Here is a 22084-nt window from a genome sequence, read left to right on the forward strand (position 1 = left end):
CTTGAAGCCAGTTAATGCCAATTTAATAATGAGGACAGGGTTTTGAGAAAAAGAAAAAGGGAGGTTTATTGCTTTGCTAACAAAGGAGAAACTGAAGGGACAAGGGGTTTTGAAGGAGGTTCACTTGTTAACCTGGGAGATATTCAGTTCTTAGATCCCCAGCAGGCATTGCCCTCTGCAGTGGGTGTGCTCCAGCAGCCAGCTAGGGGCTTCTCTCACCCTGCTTAACAAAGGGGGGTAAAGTTCATCGCAGTTCCTTAAAACACAGTCCAAAGGGGTGTCAGGCTAACTTGCTTTATTACCCATTTTCACATCCAATATCCTTAAGTTTTTACCACAGAAATCACACAACAAAACGCACACAAACAAACAAAAAACATAGAACACAGAACAAAACACAAGAAAACAGAAACCTGGCGCCGAAACAAAAACAGAGGAGCAACGCAACCTCTTGCTAAAGCTCCGGGGTAGGAGTGCATGCGTGCCTGTCGGCACCTCTCTATCCTTCCAGAGGAATTCCCTACAGAACAGAACAGAGGACAGAACGATTTCTTGTTACTGTCCTAGACAGGCGTATATGTGAGCCTCGCCAGGCCACCTCTCTGTCATCAGAAGAGATCTCCCTTAACCGGATACCAGATGTTATAAAGGCACCACTTACCTATGGAGGCCTCCTCCACCAGGTGCTTGCTGATAGTTTTAGTGCGGCAGTTCACTGCAGTGCTCCGGGGACCGCAGGCTCACTCCGAGGCCTTGGAACATCTCAAGGTGCGCACCCCCTAGAGTGGCTCTCCAGCCCAGAGCCCTGGAGCGAAGGCTGGCTTCAGAATTTCCAGCAGTCTGGTCTTGTGATCTGGTCGGGCAGGGTCATCTCGCTGGGGCCTCCAAAATGTTAGACCAGGACGCAAGAAAGACCACTGACTCCAATTAAAATCAAATTAAAACAAGCTTATTATTTCAATCGGCCGGGCTGCCTCTCCCTCCCAAGACGGCGGGAACAAGACAGCACCCCAGCTTTCCTGCAGCCCAGCTTTATAGCCCAGAAAGTTACACAAAGGGGGGTTACAGATAACAGAACTCTGACAAGCATCACACTAATGGTAGTTTTCATTTTTTGCTGGCCCCAACATGAGAATTTATGAGGACCTTTAGAGCCTCAGAGAGGGTCGTTGTCTGGCCAGGGAAGGCCAATATTTATGAGGTATCACTAAGTTTCAGAGAGGACTGCTCTCTGGTCAGAGAGCCAGGCATGGGTGAGTTCAAGGCACGGGCAGGCATTCCAAGCAGGTTCAGAATTTGCAGTAATTTATAGTAAAGCTGAAATTATCTTTTCATGGCTTTGTGGCGAGATTGCTCCCAATTTTAAGAAAAGATCAGGTTGGGTCTATCAGAACCATAGAAAGTTGTAGATATAATACAGAGTGATTCCATGTACCCTTTACTTGGTTTGCTCCACTGGTAGTTCTTTTTTTTGGATACCAGAGATTGAACCCAGGAGCGCTTAACCACTGAGCCACATCCCCAGAGCTTTTTGTGTTTTATTTTGAGTCAGGGCCTTCCTAAGTTGTTGAAGGTAGCTTTGAACTTTTCATCCTTCTGCCTTAGCTTCCCAAGTCATTGAGATTATCGGTGTCTCCATAGTGCTTGGCATCCTTCAATGCTAGTTCTAACTTATATATTCTTTTTCTCTTCTCTCTTCTCTGACCTACTACTGCATAATTAATTTGTTGAAGAATACGTAATTTTTAAAAAAGTTTTCTTTCATGATACTATTAATATTTTGGAAGAAAATTACACTTCCAAAGTGAATATATACAATAGTCCTCCCTATCCATTGGAGGTAACTTTTTAAGCCCTCAGTAGATGACTGAGAAAACAGTTAGTACTGAATCCTGTATATATTTTTTCTCCTGTATCTACATGCCTATGGCAGAATTTTTTTTGTAAATATTTATTTTTTTTAGTTATAGGTGAACACAATATCTTTATTTTACTTTTATGTGGTGTTAAGGATCGAACCCAGTGCCTCACGCATGGTAGGGGAGCGCTCTAACCTCTGAGTCACAACCCCAGCCCCTATGACAGAATTTTTAATTTATAAATTATGCATAGTAAGAGACACAATTAGCAATAATAGAATAATTATGAAAGTTCATATAATTCACATAGTAAAAGTTATGTGAAGGTGGTTTCTTTCACTTATGATTCTGTAGTAGGTTGTCCAGGTATTGAGATGGCTACTGAGTAACTAATGAGCAGGTAGCATATACAGCATGAATACTCTTATCTCAAGCAGAAAGGAGTAGGACAGTATGAGATTTTATCATATTACTCAGGATGGCATGCAGCTTAAAACTTGTGAATTGTATGTTCATGGAATTTCCATTTAATATTTTGTAATTGTTTATGAAACCATGAAAATCACAGAAAGTACAACCACAGATAAGATGGACTGTAATAAAGTTCTATGGACTGTAATAAAGTTCTATTTGTGTTTTTTTTTGTTTGTACTTTATCATCTAAGAAATAATTATTTTGCTAATAGAGAGAACCCATGCTTATTTAATGTATTTTTTTTTAATACTTATTTATTAGTTTTCGGCGGTCACAACATCTTTGTTTGTATGTGGTGCTGAGGATCGAACCTGGGCCGCATGCATGCCAGGCGAGCGCGATACGGCTTGAGCCACATCCCAGCCCCTAATGTATTTTTCATTTGGGTTATAGTTCTCATATTTTGGGTGCTGTAGGAATCCAAGAATAGTTGGGAAGTCTGTGATCTGTATTAAGGTGAATGCTTAATCCTTATTATACCTCTGTTCTTTTAATTAATGTTGAAGAACATCATAAATGATGTGGTACTTCCAGTGCTTTTATTGTTTAGCTTCCTGGGAGCAGGTCCAAGGTTGTTCTGCCTTATACCAAATTCTTTATTGTATGTAGCAAGAAGAGATATTGCAGGTGTCTACTGTAGTATTATGCTACAATAATTAATCTAATTATGTAGATTATTTTCCCAAATAATCATGTTTTTGTTTTTCACTATAGATAATCAGCCAAAAGGAGCTTTGAAGAAAGTGGTTTATGCTGCTAAGGTTTGCAAATATATAATATGTAATATATAATGTGTAAATATAATGAATATGGTACAAGAGAGAGAACATAGATTAAACCCGTATGTCCTTAGTGACTATTTTAAAAGTCCATTTTATTGTTCCTGTGTAAGTGTATTTAAGAAATGATCAAAATTTTCTTTTTCGTTTTTTTTTTTTAATGAAATTCATAGTTAATTTTTAGAATTTGTTAAAACAAAAGTTTTCAAGTTCTGTACTTACTTCTTCAGAGAAGGAATATATTTAAAATGTTTATTTTATCTCATACTTCCTTTGGTGCATTCTTTTTCTCCGGTCTTATTATTTTCTAGCCCTATAGCTCTGTATCTTATTTTGAGAAGTAAAGGCTAGGTTCAGTTTCTTCCGGTTTATTCCTTCTATTTTCTGTCCTAGAAGTAGTATCCTGGTCTTGGATGATGAATATAAAGTCTTGGTAATGTAGTTTGAAGACTGCTTTAATCAAAGCATTCACTGCTTTTCTGTATCCCTGTCCTGAAACTGAACTACTCGTGATTTTGCTAGCTTTCTATGATGGAAGCTGCATTGTTAATTTCTAAGTGATAATTTCATCAAAGTGATAAAATAGCTGCAGAAAGGCTGTGGGTGGCATATTGAGGTTGTGTATGTTTGTGTGTGTGTGTGTGTGTGTGTGTGTGTGTATGTTGTATAACTGATTGATATTGCTTTTTTCTTTTTTTATTATTTAAAGTTAAATGCCTCCTTAAAAACCTTAGAAGGAGAAAGAAATCAAATTTATACTCAATTATCTGAAGTAGATAAAACAAAGGAAGACCTTACAGGTAAGTAAGCTATATACTTAACAGTTTTTAATACATTCCCTTATAGAGAATACATTTATTCAGTCAATTTTAGAAAGATTCAATTTCATTATTTTTCTTTTTCTTTTTTACTTTTGCTTTTGTTGGCTATTTGTGAAAAATTAGTCTTGGTATTTGTTGTTGGTTAAGTCTTCTGTTTCTTTTACATTTAACTGAAATTAAAATAATGAAATAGTTTTTAAAAACATGTGAAACCATGAGTTAAAGTATTATTTTATGGTTGGTATAGTTTTAGATGTTAATAAATAAGGAATAGGAATTTTTTTTTTTTTTTTTTAGATCTTTACATTTATTTATTTATATGCGGTACTGAGAATTGAACCCAGGGCCTCACATGTTCTAGGCAAGCACTCTACCACTGAGCCACAACCCTAGCCCAGGAATAGGAAATTTAAAACTTTTATTAATTGCAGAATTGATCTTGAGTAGTGATACTAGTAGCAGTATGGTTTGCTTCTTTAATATATATACATAGTTTATTAGCACATATAGGATTGATGTTATACTGGTAGAAGTGAAGTTTTTCTTTTCATTGAGCTCAGCACAGTGGAATATCCCTGTAATCTCAGCTGCTCGGAAGACTGAGGCAGGAGAATTGTGTGAGTCTAAGGCTAGCCTGAGCAAAAATAAAAGAGACCCTGTGTCAAAAACAAAAACAATAAAAGAGAAAACCTTTCTACTTATTTTGTTGATAGTATTTGTATTTTAAAAAAGTAAACAAGTTCTTTTAGTTGTGTTCGAAAAAAGATTAAGTTAGCATCTCATTTTGTAAAAAAAATCAAAAAATTACCATGTGTTTATTTATTTTTAATTTTTTATTGATTTTTTAAAAATAAATGACAGTGGAATGCATTACAACTCATATTACACATACAGAGTACAGTTTTTCATATCTCTGGTTATATATATAAAGCATATTCATACCAATTCATATCTTTATACATTTTATTTCAATAATGATGTCATTCACATTCCATCATTGCTAACCCCCTGCCCCCTCTGTTCCCCTCCCATTCTTCTGCCCTATCTAGAGTTTGTCTGTTCCTCCTATTCTCCCCCTCCTTACTTCGCTATGAATCAGTCTCCTTATATCAGCGAAAACATTCGGTATTTGGTTTTTTGGGATTGGCTGACTTCACTTAGCATTATTTTCTCTGACTCCATCCATTTATCAGCAATTGCCATGATTTTATTTTCTTTTATTGATGAGTAATATTCCATTGTGTATATATGCCATATATTTTTTATCCATTCATCTACTGAAGGGCATCTGTGTTGGTTCCACAGTTTAGCTATTGTGAATTGTGCTGCTATAAACATTGATGTGGCTGTGTCCCTATAGTTGCTGTTTTTAAGACCTTTGGGTATAGACTGAATAGAGGGATAGCTGGGTCAAATGGTGGTTCCATTTCCAGTTTTTCAAGGAATCTCCATACTGCTTTCCATGTTGGCTGCACCAGTTTGCAGTCCCACCAGCAATGTATGAGTGTACCTTTTCGCCACATCCTCACCAACACTTATTGTTGTTTGTCTTCATAATAGCTGCCATTCTGACAGGAGTGAGATGAAATCTTAAAGTAGTTTTGATTTGCATTTCTCTAATTGCTAGCGATGATGAACATTTTTTCATATATTTGTTGATTGATTGTATATCATCTTTTGTGAAGTGTTTATTCAGGTCCTTGGCCCATTTATTGATTGGGTTATTTGTTTTTTTGGTGTTTAGTTTTTTTTAGTTCTTTTATACCCTAGAGATTAGTGCTCTGATGTGTGAGGGGTAAAAGTTTGCTCCCAGGGAATAGGCTCTCTGTTCACCTCACCAATTGTTTCTTTTGCTGAGAAGAAACTTTTTAATTTGATTCCATCCCATTTATTTATTCTTGATTTTAATTCTTGTGCTATAGGAATCTTACTAAGGAAGTTGGGGCCTAATCCCACATGATGAAAATTAAGGCCTACTTTTTTTTCTATTAGACGCAGGGTCTCTGGTTTAATTCCTAGGTCCTTGATTCACTTTGAGTTGAGTTTTGTGCATGGTGAGAGATAGGGGTTTAATTTCATTTTGTGGCATATGGATTTCCAGTTTTCCCAGCACCATTTGTTGAAGATGCTGTCTTTTTCTCCAATGCATGTTCTTGGCACTTTTGTCTAATATAAGATAATTTTAATTTTGTGGGTTAGTCTCTGTGTCCTCTATTGTGTACCATTGGTCTTCCAGTCTGTTTTGGTGCCAATGTCATGCTGTTTTTGTTACTCTAGCTCTGTAGTATAATTTAAGGTCTAGTATTGTGATGTCTCCTGCTTTACTTTCCTCGCTGAGGGTTGCTTTGGTTATTTTGGACCTCCTATTTTTCCAAATGAATTTTCTGTTTCTGTGAAGAATTTCATTGTAATTTTAATAGGAATTGCTTTAAATCTGTATAGCACTTTTGGTAGTATTACCATTTTGTCAATATTAATTCTGCCTATTCAGGAGCATGAGAGATTTTTCAATTTTTTAAGGTGTTCTTTGATTTCTTTCTTTAGTGTTTTGTAATTTTCATTGCATAGGGTCTTTAACCTCTTTTGTTAGATTGATTCCCAAGTATTTTATGTTTTTTTTGAGGCTATTGTAAATGGATAATTTTTCTAAATTCTCAGTTGATTCATAACTGATGTACAGGAATGCAATTGATTTATGGGTGTTAATTTTATATTCTGCTACTTTGCTGAATGCATTTATGAGTTCCAGAAGTTTTCTGGTGGAGTTTTTTGGGTCTTCTAAATATAGCATTATATCATTGGTAAATAGGGATAGTTTGAGTTCTTCTTTTCCTATTCGTATCCCTTTAATTTATTTTCATTTCGTTTTTTAGGTTTGGGAAGTTTTCTGATATTATTTCATTGAAAAGATTGTGCATTCCTTTGATTTGTATCATTGAGACTTCATCTATCCCGATAAATCTTAAATTTGGTCTTTTCATATTATCCCATATGTTTTGGAAGTTCTGTTAATGGTCTCTTAACATCTTTTCTCCATGGTCCAATTTATTTTCAAGATTATATATTTTGTCTTCATTGCCTGGAATTCTGCCTTCCAAGTGGTCTAGTCTGTTGCTAATACTTTCCATTGAATTTTAAATTTGGTTTATTGATTCTTTCATTTCAAGGATTTCTGCTTGATTTTTTTTTTTTTTTTTAGACTCTCTATCTTGTTATTGAAGTGATCTTTCACTTCCTTTATTTTCTTTCTGATTTCACTCCTTACATCATCCTTTACCTTGCAAATCAGTTTAACTATGATCATTCTAAACTCCTCTGAGATTTCTTCTACTGTGGTGTTGATGGATTGTTATTGAAATGTCTTGGTTGATTTGGGTCGATTTGTTCCCTTGCTTTTTCTTGTTGTTTGTGTGTCTACCCATGGAACACTATGGATCTGGGGCAGTAGAGATTATACCTTGTGTACTTATATTGCCCCTGAAGGTTTTATAGTACCTCACCATTTAGGGGGGAAGACATAGTTAACAACAACCAACTGAAACAATATGCAGCATTGAGCCCAATAGTTCCTTCTATGATGTCTATAATGTTAATTGTCACAATAAACAGAAATGATATGATCAGTTATTACATATAATAAAAGTAGTAAGTTCGCAAAAGGGTTTACAATTTTAAATGGTGGACAGGAAGAGAACAGAAGTGACGCAGGATGTGATGATTATGAGGGAAGAGCAGAGAAGATACAAGTAAAAATTGAAAGAAAGAGTGAAACAACAATAAAGATTGACTGTTAGCGGAAGAAAAGAGAGAAAGAGAATCCAGGAAAACAAATAAGTGAGAGAATAAAATATATAAAGTAAAAATTTTAAAAATTAAAAGATAAAATAATACAAAACAAATGGAAATATACTAATCAAATATCCTAGCCCTTGAAAAACTGATCGATGAAAAATAACTGGCTTAAGAAATGCCAGGAATGTGAAAAACAAATATGAGTATGTATAAATGCCCATGAACCATTAAGGTCACAGTCAAATAGTGAAAAGAAAAAAGGAAAACAAATAATCTTGATGAAAAGTTAAAGAATTGTTTCAATTGGAGTTCAAGAGTCTCAGCTTCCATTCTCAGAAGTGTTAGGTGGGGTCATCTGGAGTATGATGTTGCTCATCTCTCAGGGTGGGGTTGCTAGGGTGAAAGATGTAATCTCTAGGCAAACCTATAGGCAAAGGTATCAGGCTCTTTGCTGAGTGTCAGTTGGTCTGGAGATTTTAAATCCACACTCCTCCATTGCCCAGCAATTGCTGGTCCACATTAGAAGACTGCTCCCCAATTATCTTCCCTGGGTTCCACTTATGTGGAAGAGCCAATTCTTAGTCTAGTGTCACCTAGATCACCATTTCCTGATCTTGGTTTCAGTCTCCAAACTCAATCTCTCCCACCCCCATCCTTTTGAATTCCTAGCCAGGAGCATCTCTCCTAGCTTGATGTCCTACAAGTAGCTCTTTTGGAAAAGTAAGGAGAGAACCTGCTGGGTTTCTGTGCTCAGTTTTCCCCTGTGTAAACTTCTTTCCACATTTGATTTTTTCTTGGTCATTTAGGCACACTCTTGATATCATGCAGTGTGGGTTTGCCAGACCTGTATTTCAGGCTAGACTTGGGTTTGCCAGGAATTGGCTCCTTTAGCTGCTGGCCCTCACGCTGGCTGCAAAATGGTTCCTCCCTCTGTCCTCTGCATGCATCTTGGAAAGGTGGGACTTCCTTCCTGCCCTAGGAATTGTGCAGTGTGTTTGTGTTCAATCTGGCAGTGTCTTTGATCTCTAAACTGTACCCAGACAAGCATCTGGCCTCCCGTTTTGTTCATGGAAGGACCATTCTGGCTGGTGACTCTGGCTTTAGCAGAAGCTGTGGCACCGGGGATTTCTTCTTTATTTTATTATATCCAACCTTATGAATCCCTGATCTGCTTTGAATGTCCAGTATTAATTCCAGGAAAGTCCCCCACTTTCTCTTTCTTTTTTTCTTTTTCTTTTTTTTTGTGACGGAGTACCAGGGATTGAACTCAGGGCACTCAACCACTGAGCCACATCCCCAACCCCTATTTTGCATTTTATCTAGAGATAGGGTCTCAATGAATTGCTTAGTGCCTCACTTTTGCTGAGGCTGGCTTTGAACTTGTGATCCTCCTGCCTCAGCCTCCCAAGATGCTGGGATTACAAGTGTGTACCACTGTGCCCAGCCTCCTTTCTTTTTTGTTTACCCACCTTGCTAAGAAGCTGCCCATCTGCTTTCTTTGTTTCACACCACAGAGCAGTCAGGAAAGTGACCTTCTCTGATCTATCATGTTGAAAACTCCCCTCTTCATATAATTTCTTAACAAATCTTTAATTTTTTTCTCAAATGAATATTAGAGAATCTATCTGCTTGTACTTTTATTCCAAATCTAAATTTCTTTTTTAATGGGTTTGAAAAAAAATTTTTGATAATGATATTCTACTTATAGTATACATGTTTTCTTTAAGTAAATGGTTTACCCATCTCTCCCTTTTTTTGGTAGTCATTTACAGTGTCCTTTTAAGCTATAAAAATTTAAAACAAAATAGCTAAGTACAAAAGGATAATAAAGATTTAAGTGTTGTTTATAGTGTTTGGCTTTGTTTTTAAACAATAGGTAAACAATAGGTAAAATTCAGTTTTTGTTGCAAGAACACTCAACACAGATTTCTTTGTTAAGTGACTTTTCTTAGCAGTGGCTTAAAGCCTAGATCAAATATTTTTCTGATGTAGATTTTAAAATTTCTGCAGAAAGACAGATGTACACAGTTTTCTAAGCATTTAATCATTTAATGTTAACATATTTACTTAAACTATTCTTTTGGTGTATATGTTTACTTAATGGGTGTTTTAGAATAGTTGTATATAATTACAAGTAGTCATAGCATTTTCATTATTGTTAATGATTTTGAAACTACACTCTTGAAGCACAGTGAGTTTTTTTCTTATAGTAAGACTCGTGATTGTGATTCATACATAGCTTTTGGGAAATGATACCTTAACCTTAACAGAGTTCAGAATTGAGATTATTATAGTGGTACCTTAATTATAGAGTTTAGAGTTGAGGTAATTATTGAAGATAAATGAGGTTTTAAAAAACAATTGGTATACTACTTAGAAATAATTCATAATTATTTAAAATTATTAATTTTCATTTTTGTAGATGACTCTTAGGTAATTTAGCAGTTGAAACAATGATAAAGTTGGTATTTTTCGCTCTAATTTTTTTCTCATTTAAGTTAGAGGACATTTGTGTATTTGTTATGAGAAGATCCTTAATTTTCACTTGTAATACATGTGCAAAATTGGCTTAGAAAAAAGGGCTGGATAGAACTTAATATTATTGAGAAATAAAGTTTTCATTTAGTAAAAGCAGTCCATTTATCATGTGAAAGTAGAGAATATTGAACTAAATTATCTGCCTTTAAAACACTCACCTTTACAGTCTTCCTAAGAATTCACTGACTTTTAGCTTCCAGGTTGAAAATTGATTGCTGGAATTAGAATGTTGAATGTTTTGGGAATCTTATAAATAATAATAATTAAAAAAATTGAAAACAATGTATTTGGCTTTTTAATTAAAGTAGTAAAAAGAATTCAGATATACAGAATACCTTACAGATTTTGTTGTTGAAGAGAGTTTATGATTGAGTTTATTATTTTTAATAATTTTATTTTTCTGAAATGTTTTTGTATAACTCAAAATCTGTACTCCTTTAATTACAACTTTTCAAAAATTTCTTTAGAACATATTAAAAATCTTCAGACTGAGCAAGCATCTTTGCAGTCAGAATATACACAGTTTGAAAGTGAGAATCAGAAGCTTCAGCAGAAACTTAAAGTAATGACTGAACTATATCAAGAAAATGAAATGAAACTCCACAGGTAATAAAAATTATTTGATAACTCCATTGAATGGAAGTATAATAGCTTTAAAAGTATTATGTAATATATTTAAGATCTATAATCATTGAAATTTCTCAGTTTATGACTGGATTATATTTCATAAGTTCGTTTTAAAGAAAATTATTTGATCTTGAAGCATTTTTTCTTCAAGGAAGAAAATATAAATGATGTTGGAACTTCCAAGCTAGTTCACAAAGTCCTCTTGTAACTTACAGTAAATAGTCAACGCATTATTGCCTTAAAATTTCTAATACTGGCAGGCCAGGCCAGGGAATCTGATTGAATACTTTTGATTGCCTCTCTGATATATGCAAGGGCTGGGGATATAGCTCAGTTGGAAGAGTGCTCGCCTTGCATTCACAAGGATCGGGTTCAATCCCCAGCACCACACACATAATAAAAGAATGACCATTTCTTCTGATATATGTAAAATATACCTTTCTCTTATATAAATTGTTCCTGTCCAAGTGTTCTTTTTTTTTTTTTAAGTAAATGGCAGCAGTGTCATTTGCCTAGTGGCTTAGGGGAGTGCTTTCTAAGCAATAGGTATTTAGTGTGTAGAATATAAAACATTTACTTGTGCTCTGTAGTATTTCTAGAAGTTCATAAAGGAGAAGAAGATACCCACAGAGGATTCCATATGTGTTTTCCTATAGGACTCAATACATATTACTTTCTTTTTTTTTGGTGCCATGGATCGAGCCCAGGGGTATCTTACCATTGAGCTACATCCTAGCCTTTTTTAATTTTTTATTTTGAGACAGGGTCTCACTAAGTTGCTTAGGACCTTGCTAAATTGCTGACACTGGCCTTGAACTTGTGATCCTCCTGCCTCAGTCTCCTGAGTTGCTGGGATTTGAGGCATGTACCACTGTACCTGGCTCAATAAATATTTCTTGAGAGACTGATGTTATTAATGATAGTATATAAAACAATATGGATAATGTATTATAAAGAGTTACTGCTTGGGAGCTTTGAGCCCTATTAAAGTGACATGCCATATAATGACATGTTGTGGTTGAACTATATTTATGGTAAGTGGTCTCATAAGACTTTTTTTTTTAAAATATTTTTTTAGTTGTTGATGGACCTTTATTTTATTCATTTATTTATATGTGGTGCTGAGAATTGAACCCAGTGCCTCACACATGTGAGACAAGTGCTCTACCACTGAGCTACAATCCTAGCTTCTCATAAGATTTTTGTCACTTTCTGATATCTTAGAGTTCCTAGTTTATACAAGTATATTCTGATGTAAACATAGTGATAAATTGCCTAATGAGGCATTTCTCAGGATGTATCCCTACTGTTAAGTAAGACATGATTGAATTTAGTTTTTCTGTGCTTCATTTTCATTTATGTAAAATAGAAATAACGATAATACCCTTCTTGTAGAGCTGAAGGGTAGTAATTAACAAAGGCCTAAGAAGTTTCTAGTTCATACTAATGGCTTAATAAGTTATCTATTATATCAGTATTAACGAACTAAGAGTACTAAGTAGAACTAGTATTACTACTAATATTATTTTATTATCATTACTATTATCAACTTGGTCTAGAAACCTACTATGTAATTTAACCACCATATTAGGAAGTTACTAAAACACAGTTTATTAGTTGGTGCCTCTTTATCTAACAAATGTGTATATATTATTCATGAAGGCAGAATAACTGACACATAGTCACAATGGTTAAAAAAGTTTTTAATATTTATCTTGGGTAATTTACGTTTATAATAAATTAATGTAGAAACTCCTGAGACTATTGTTAGTACTACAGTATAAGACACAATACAGTTTTCAGTTTATATGATTTAATTTCACCCAAGAAATATTTATACTGTAATGGTATTATGGAAATTGCTTTATGGGAAGCACTAGTTTTGATATAATAAAAGATATGTAATTGTAATTGATTATTATATGACAGTATTAATAGAAATAAAACATTTTGTTTTAAGGAAATTAACAGTAGAGGAAAATTACCGGTTAGAGAAAGAGGAGAAGCTTTCCAAAGTGGATGAAAAGATCAGCCGTGCAGCTGAAGAACTGGAGACCTATAGGTATTAAAATACTCTTTGAGGTGGGGAGGGTATCTTAAAATTCAGTATTAGAAAAAAATACTAAAGCAACCAAAAATAAATGATAAAATTTTACCTTATTACTTTTTATTCAGATTTATTGCTATTATTCATTTATAGAAAAAATGTAAAAGGAAGGAAAAATGTTTTCTTTTTAGGGTGTGTGATTTTAAAATCTCATATTTGAATATGGGCAAATCCTGTTTTCTGTTGTTTGAAGAAATTTATGGATAGACATTAGTTTTAAGATCTTCTTTGGTTCAAGTGGGGAACAATATATACAATATTAATGAATTCAGCAAGCATGCTCAAAAAGAAACAAACACAATTAGTGTATTGTAAGTGTGTGTAAGACTAAACGTCTAGTTGTTAACTTGGTTCAGTCCTCACTGATCCAAGGAATTAATAGAAAACATAGAGGAAAAAAGAGGGAAGGTATATCAGCTATCCCAAATAGTTGTGATATTTCATTGTCCCTTAAGAAGAGTAGGCTTGGGTTTTACCCAAAGAAGGAATTTCCTTATTAGTCTTATAAAGCTACAAGTAGCATTCTACTGTGCAAAGGCGGTTAATTTCCTAGAGTTTTATTAAGATTACAGACATCTGATTCAATCTCCCAGGATCATGGTTCTTGAAAATAAAACAACCAATAAACTGTATAAATCTTTGCATGACTTTTGCTTTGGATAAACACAAAGAGTAGTACCCTTAAAGCTTAAATAAGGTTAAAATTATATCAGGAAAAAATAAACTTTAGAATCTCTTAAAGGTGATTATTTCTTTATGTGGAGTTCTAGAAGTATTTTACACAAAATAGAGCAGTCTGGGTGTTTTAATATTTTTTAGTAGAGAGTTTGTGCTCTCATTTCTTCTATTATTAATACTGTAGTAAAATAATTATTTGTTTCTTGTAGAAAGCGAGCCAAAGATCTTGAGGAAGAATTGGAGAGAACCATTCATTCTTATCAGGGGCAGGTATGTATGTATGTATGTATGTAATAATGTGTGCCTATATGTGTCTCTGTGCATGTGTTTGTGTTTATATAATTAAAACCATTCTGATTTGTTTGAATTGATACAGAAATATAATTACTTGGCCAGTTGCATACCTCCCTTGAGGTATTGTATGTAGCTGTGGAACATTTCCAGGGAGCTAAAGATTCTAAGATAAAAAATCTTATTTAAAGTTTTCTGCTTCTTTGGGAATGTTGCATAAATAAGCATCTATCAGCTTTGCGCTCTCGAATTCAGACAGATTAGTTGTCTGTTAACTGGAAACTCTTATAGTTAATTATTACATAAAGAGATATTTGCTATTTGGTTTTCATTTTAAAAGTATGATAGATTATACAAAATCATGCTATGTCCATGTACAAATATTCTACAATGAATCCTGTGTATACATACATATATATCATATATGTATATAACGATAATGCACTAATTAATAATAATAATAATGATAATCATAGAAGGAAGATCAGTGGAATAGAGCAATTAGATGGGGGAGAGAGAAGGGGAGGAAAATGGAAGGTACTGGGGAAGGAGATTGAGCAAATTATGTTATGTGCATGTATAAATATGGCATAATGAAGTCCACTGTTTACACCAATACAAATAAATTTTTAAAAGTATGCTAGATTAGGTCATGTTTACATAAAAATTTGTTTTAAAAATGTTGCTTGCTTACTTTTCTGAGATGCTGAGGTATTTTGAGTTGTGCACTAAATCATAGTGGAAGATCTGAATGGTTTTTATTTAAGAAAAAAGTTGTCAATATTTTAATGACTTTCTTTTTCAGATTATTTCCCATGAGAAAAAAGCACATGATAATTGGGTAAGTTTTAAATTTCCCTAAGGCTTTTTTGTCAAATTCCTTTCAGATGATATACTACTCATTTAAATTAAGTGAAAATATAGTATTTAAAAAAATCATTTTCTATGAATTTCACCATTTGTAAAATTATATTAAAAGTTCAGACCATATGGAGAGGTACAAGGAAGTAATCATTAATATTGCTTTCATTTATCTATTCTTTTAATGCATTTAAACATAAAAGCATGAATTAAAAAAAGAAAGAAGAAATTAAGAAATCCTATTATATCTTACTATTTATAAATTGCTTTCTTTTTTTCTTTTTATTTTTTTTTATTGGTTCAAAACATTACAAAGCTCTTGACATATCATATATAAATTGCTTTCTTAATGTCATTGATATATTTCTATGAATGTTTCATAATTTATAAAACTTTTCTCATTTGATGAACCTTTAGTTTTTTTCTACTTTTTATGATTATCATTTCAGATATTACTTTCTTCACTAAGCATTTCTTTGCTTCATCCTGTTCGATTTAATTTGTTTTTCCTTTGATCTCAGGTAGTTCTTTGTTTTTGTATATCCTGTGTCAGGTATCTTGTTATTATTTGCTGTAGTCATTTATATTTGTTTATACCATAAGATTTAAACTCCATAAGTCAGGGATTGTTTCTTTTTCTAAGATAGCTGTACCTAAAAGTATAAGTATTCAGTATTTGAATATAGCGTTTTAGATCAATGTCTGATCATTCATGAAACACTTTTACCTAATCTTTGAAGCTATAAGCTTTTCAAAAGTCTGTAATCATTTTGCCATCTTCTCCCCACCCCCATCCCACCTCCACTACTGGCCTTTGAGCCCAAGAGCCCTCTACCATTGCTCTACATTCTCAGCCATTTTTATTTTTTATTTTAAGAAAGTGTCTCATTAAGTTGCCCAGGTCAACCTCAAACTTTCTATCCTTCTGCCTTAGTCTCCAAGTTATTTGGATTATAAGCATGTGCCACCATGCCAGGCTCTTAATATATTAGTTCTTAAGTACAAGACACAAAAACTCTTAGGAAATAAGCTATCAACATAAAGATATATTATGAAAAATAGGTAATTTAGCAAGACCCTGTCTCTAAAATAAATAAATAAAGTTGAGGATGTGGCTTAGTGATAGAGTGTACCTCTGGGTTTAATTCCCAGTATTGCCAAAAAAAAAATATTTTTTTAATGGTATGTCATATTGTCTTAAAAACATTTATAAGTAATTTTGGTTCTTCGTTGTTAATAGTTAACTTAATTGGTATACTTTCACTAAAATTGCCATTGGTGTAATATTGTTAGTACAAATTTGGTTATATAATTACTTAAGAAAATTACATGTGGAGTCTTTTTTGATAGTGATAAAAAATATTTAGGCTATGCTTTTTAAAAAATTTACAGAATTTATTCTTTGGCCAGTTAAAGTGAGTTCTAATGTGTAGTTCACAATTTTAAGTGAAAGAAAATTTGACAGCATTGTTCCCTTTACCTATAAATAATCATTGTTATAGATTGTTAATTTCTCTATCTTTGTATGATCAGTCCAGCCGTCAGTTCAGTGTTCCGAAATTGTTTAATCTAATTTTCAGAGTCCTCTTGTTTTTTTTCCCCTTTCCCCTCACTTCCTCTTATATGTAATTTTGTATAACAATGAGGGTCTCCTTCCTTTACCATGCAATTTCCCTTCTCTCTCCCTTTCCCTGCCCCCCCCATCCCTGTTTAATGGTGATCTTCTTCTCATGCTCTTCCTCCCTGCTCTGTTCTTAGTTGCTCTCCTTATATCAAAGATGACATTTGGCATTTGTTTTTTAGGGATTGGCTAGATGGGGTAGAGAGAGAAGATGGGAGGGGAGGGGAGAGGAGGGGAGGGGGGATAGTAGACGATAGGAAAGGCAGCAGAATACAACATACACTAGTATAGCAGTATGTAAAAAAGTGGATGTGTAACCGATGTGAATCTGCAATATGTATACGGGGTAAAAATGGGAGTTCATAATCCGCTTGAATCAAATGTATGAAATATGATATGTCAAGAGCTTTGTAATGTTTTGAACAACTAATAATAAAAAAAATAAAAAATAAAAAAGATGTGAGGAAAAAAAAATAGTGTTACCCTAGATTAGGTAGAGAGAAGTGATGGGAGGGGAGGGGAGGAGAGGGGAGGAGATGGGGAGATAGGAAGGGTAGTAGAATGAAACAGATATTATTATTACTGTGTGTATATATGTGACTGCATGACGAATGTGATTCTACAACCTGTATACTCAGAAAAATGAGAAATTATATCCCATCTGATTCAAATGTATGATATGTCAAGGTCATTGTACTGTCATGTGTAACTAATTAAAACAAATAAAAAATAATAATTTTAAGAGTCCACAGAATGATGGGGAAACATGCAGTATACTATACATGTTTAGCCTTTGTCCACATCTATTTGAGAACACTGCATGTTCTTGATATTTATCATAAACTTTTTTATTTATATATTTGATTTTTAACCTCTTAGTAAGTTAAAAATCATTAAACAAATGTAAAAGACTTAGAAAAATGCCATCTGTACAATGCTTAACAGATGTGCAATGTGCATTGATTATATTCAGCCACTTAAAAAAAAGACCTGAACTGTCATGCTGTGAAACTATTATAGATCTTTGTAGTTCACTGAATCACAGTAATTTTTTTTCCTCAGAGATGCTTGTCTTATTCGATACAGAATGCTGCCATGCCTAGTGACCCTGTGTCTCCATTGCCTTTGCCCTAAGCTTTTGTGTTTTTCTATGATTCTTACCCTGTAATTTGGATATTTGCATCACCAAATAATGCTAATCCATGATTTCACATAAAGGTAGTTACACTTATTAGCAAGTACACAATTAAACTCCAGCCTTAGGCTCATGTCTTCTGCTTACATGAAACACATTCCCTTTTTAAATAATTCCCTAAATTTAAAATGTTTTACCTTGAGTTTATTGAAATGGATACTTGTTTAAGAGATTGAGATATTTCTATGCCATTATTGTGATACTTATGCTATTCTTTCATGAAGTTTGTATTAATGTATTTTTAATATGTATTAACTTCTTTAAGTTGGCAGCTCGGGCAGCTGAAAGAAACCTTAATGATTTAAGGAAAGAAAATGCTCACAACAGACAAAAGTAAGTATTTTGGTGGGAACACTTTAAAAACTTAAAATTAGTTATTACTTTTGTTGTTAGTTATTTTATTAATTAATACTTTTTTAAGGAAAAATAAGAAAACTTGCAATGGATTCAGCATATCCTGTTATGGAATATCTATTAGTTTTATTAGGTGTAACTAGTTTTTGTTTGCTTGTTTGTTTGTTATTGTTGAAATGCTTGTTTTAGTAAGGTCATTGAAGCAGCATTTGGGGAAAACTGTTTATAGATTCTAAGTGTAACTTAAAATTTTTTTTTTGGTAAACCAGAATATGTGGAGTGAGGTAAAAAGGGAAGAAAAGAAAAAGGTGAATCTCTGACATTGTAATGTTGATAGTATCAGCATTTCTTTATGGTTAAGTAGAGAGAATAAGTGTTTGTTGTCTCCTGGTTTCATTGTATTAGGTGACATTGTTGTATAATAATAAAATGAAGGGGAGAATAAAAGTATGTAGCAGAGGAAGAGTAAATGCTTTTCTCTGAGGCTGGTATCAGTCTTCTCAGAGTGTTCTAATTTCTTGCCAGACTATATTATTGACATTGTTGCATATTAGTTTCAGTCTTCTTACTTGTATTTTCGACTCTCAGAAATTAAAGCCAAAGAATTAAATATTTTATTTCAGGTCTGATGGTTAAAACCTAGAAATAAAATTTCTTTAAAATATTAGATTTTTAAGATAAAAAGTTGAAGGATAAAAGAGTTAGAAGGGTTAATGGGATTTCTAGTTTTATGTTATATTGAAATCATGAGTTACATTACCATGGAAAGCATACATAATGAAGAGCCAGTAATGCTGGGTTTTAATCCTGCATTTTCTTAATTTAAACTCAAATCATTTAAACTCCTACCCTCAGTTATATTAGTTAAAATGATAAACTTATTGACCTTAGGGGTTTTCCATTTGAAAAATTTGGATTCTGTATACACTACTCATTGAAGTTTAGTTTTGAGGAAAAAAATGGAACAATTCCAAACATTAACTATCCTTAGGCAACAAGAAACTGGTTACCCGAAAATAAGTATTGAGAGAGAGAGAAAGGTGTTTTGGTCAGAATAATTTTTGAGGACCTATTCCGCTATACAGATATGGAGATAGTAAGAGTAGCTTTATTTGTTAGTGGAATTTTTTTGAAATGTGGGTGCTTCTCTTGGCCATCTTAACTTAGAGATGTTTGTTCTTTATTTACAGATTAACTGAAACAGAGTTTAAATTTGAACTTTTAGAAAAAGATCCTTATGCACTTGATGTTCCAAATACAACATTTGGCAGAGGTAGTCCTTTTTTTTAACCCCTCATTTAAAATACATAATATATATAGATTACATATATATTGCATATATAGTTTGTAATAGCATAAATTACTACTATTATTTATAGATATTTTAGATTTTAGAGCCAGATTCTATTCTATGTTCTCTTATGAACTCCATACTTCTGGGTTTTGTTTTGCTAGTAGTAATGAAAATTATTTCTATGTCCCTTTCTTAGTAGAATTTTGTAAAATAACATATTTTTAGTACTGTGAATTCTTTGAAAAGCCAAGAGCTTGGTATTAATATGGTACTCACTAACTATTTTTTGGGCGAATGAATGAATTAGAAGTACTTCAGTAGAATAACATAGTGACTGTTTACATGTTAACTGTACTTAGAAATTTTCTTGAATTATAAAAATGAGAATAAAAATGTTTGTTTTTTAATTATTTAAAAGTATTAAATTAAAAAGTGGGGAAAACTTAATCTTAGTTTTGATTAATTTAATTATCCCCAATTCTTTGTAAGATGTATTTACTATTTCTGTCCATTCATTCATCATTGAATTAGCATCCTCAATGATAACAAACTATTTCAAATCGTTTAAATTTTTCAAAATAATTTTAGTTTAATTAAGCTCCTGTTACAGTGAAAATAAACGAATCTTTATAGATAGAATCTCATTTTAATAATCTTTGGGAAATTAAAAAAAATCACTTTTGAGAGTCATCTTTAATTAAAGTGAAAGTCTATTTCTACATTTTAAAAATATCAGACTATTACAAATTTAAAGTAGTAAGAGTTGTGGGGGAACTTTATAGAAGGAATTTTTGTCTAAATCCAGTGTAGAAGTCTCAGGGAGGGTAAATAATGCTTTGATTTTTTTTTTTTTTTGTTGTTGTTGTTGTGACTGGTTTGAATATTATAATAGCTGCACCTTATAGAATTTACCCTGCTTTTAAAAAAATGTTATTTTGGTGATATTTGTTTCTTTTTTGATGTTGATTTTTGACCTCTGGAAGCATAACCATTACTTGAGAGTGGTTGTTTATAAAATGTTAGTGCTCTTGGTTACATGGATTGTAGAGAAAGTGACCTATTTGATGAATACTGTATATAACCTGATTTTTTACTGGTCAGAATCAGAAATAATTTCTGATGCTTCAGAGTGTTTTATATGCTTTCTACATTTCAGAATCTGAGCTTTATTCAACATTTTATGACCCAACATAGCCTATGTGGCCCTAATTTAAAGTGAATGCTACCGTGTTGTAACCCTCACCTGCAGCTGAAATATCTGGAAACATATTGCAATAATACCAAAACAAAACTGCTTTGCACAGTGTTGGTATTGTACCCAATGAGGTTTATCCAAGCATGATTATTGCTAAATGAAAAATTAAACCAAATCAAAAAACTTAATGTCTCCCAAATCCTCCTATAATTCCAAAATATCACCAGTATCCTTTGCTTAAACTGTATGATTATTTAAGTGAATTAATCACTTATAGGATGATATTTTTATTGACTGAAATGTCTGTAAAAATATGAGAATTCAGGGCTGGGGATGTAGTTTAGTGGTAAATCTCCTATTTACCACACATAAGGCCCCGGGTTTCATCCCAGCACTGCAAAAACAAAACAAAATAAAACCAACAGACTTCATATTTAATTCAGTCCTAAAACCAACAGTCCTTCATATTTAATTTTAGCAAAACCAAAGGCAATGGATTAAACTTAAGTTGGCAATAAGAAGACCTGATGGTAATGGTTGATATGGCAATCTAACTTTATAGTGTAGCTAACTGAAGCTATGAATTTAAATATGTTGTTTTAATTATTCCAGAGCATTCCCCATATGGTGCCTCACCATTGGGTCGACCTTCATCTGAAACGAGAGCTTTTCTCTCTCCTCCAACTTTGTTGGAGGGTCCACTCAGACTCTCACCTTTGCTTCCAGGGGGAGGAGGAAGAGGTATCTTGTTTAAACATTTTTATTACTCTATATTTCTTCCTTCCTTTATTTTTTCATCTCAACTTACTTTTAAAATGATCTGTGAAATACACACTTGGAAAATACGAGCATTCCTTGCACTTACTAAGGGTTGCTTTTTTGGGGGGAAAGATCTCTACAACATCTAATTTTTAATATATTTTCTTTAGAAATAAGGTTGCAGAGGTTGTAAAATCCAAAGTGCTCTGAAATCCAGAACTTTTTAGGCATGGTGCTCAAAAATTTTTGGATTTTGGAGTATTTCTGCTTTTAGATTTTTAAATGCGCAATCAATAAAGTGCCTGGAGGTACTCTAAATTTTAAAAAACTTCAAAACCAGAAACATTTTGGTCTTGACTATTCTCAATAAAGGATACTTAACCTGTACGAGATTACATTTTGATCAATGACATGATGCACACCTTTTTGCAATCATATTTTAACTGTATGTTATACTACATAATATAAAACTTTTTAAAGATTGCATAAAATATAATTACAGAATAACCTAGCATAAAATTGTATTTTGGTGAAACATTATTGAATGTAGGATTTTTAAGTTTTTTTTTTACTTTATTACCATTATCTTTTTATTGTAGAAAACCAGGAATTGGAAGAACCCTTTTTTTTCCCCTCAAAGTGAAGAATTCAGTCGTGCTCTTTTAGGCAGAGTTTTGAAGGAAACCTTATATAGACCTAAATTATTTGTTGAGACCAACCCAGGTGGTCTACTTTGTTGCCCCCCACCCCCCACCCCTTACTTGTTCTTGAGAATTTCTGTGGCTACCTCAAGCCTAAGTGTAACAATTGGTATTTCTGCATTTACATCATCAGTGTC

General features: G+C 33.1%; 1 protein-coding gene across 9 annotated transcripts in view; it reads left to right on the plus strand.

The window, feature by feature from the left end:
- The window catches only part of Mia2 (MIA SH3 domain ER export factor 2), a 106108-nt gene that overhangs the window by 60730 nt on the left and 23294 nt on the right, over positions 1 to 22084 (plus strand). For 6 of the 9 annotated variants that reach the window (XM_071607855.1, XM_027929478.3, XM_027929480.2 and 3 more), the window contains 9 exons: positions 3049 to 3095; positions 3823 to 3913; positions 10732 to 10870; positions 12852 to 12953; positions 13886 to 13946; positions 14773 to 14808; positions 17910 to 17977; positions 19189 to 19271; positions 21100 to 21228. In XM_071607855.1, the coding sequence (XP_071463956.1) occupies positions 3049 to 3095; positions 3823 to 3913; positions 10732 to 10870; positions 12852 to 12953; positions 13886 to 13946; positions 14773 to 14808; positions 17910 to 17977; positions 19189 to 19271; positions 21100 to 21228 (756 nt within the window). The remainder of the gene's footprint in view (positions 1 to 3048; positions 3096 to 3822; positions 3914 to 10731; positions 10871 to 12851; positions 12954 to 13885; positions 13947 to 14772; positions 14809 to 17909; positions 17978 to 19188; positions 19272 to 21099; positions 21229 to 22084) is intronic. The other 3 variants (XM_027929482.2, XM_027929481.2, XM_027929483.2) reach the window with 1 other exon arrangement.

The sequence above is a fragment of the Marmota flaviventris genome, chromosome 2, assembly GCF_047511675.1.
Source record: "Marmota flaviventris isolate mMarFla1 chromosome 2, mMarFla1.hap1, whole genome shotgun sequence".
In the NCBI taxonomy this organism is placed as follows: domain Eukaryota; kingdom Metazoa; phylum Chordata; class Mammalia; order Rodentia; family Sciuridae; genus Marmota; species Marmota flaviventris.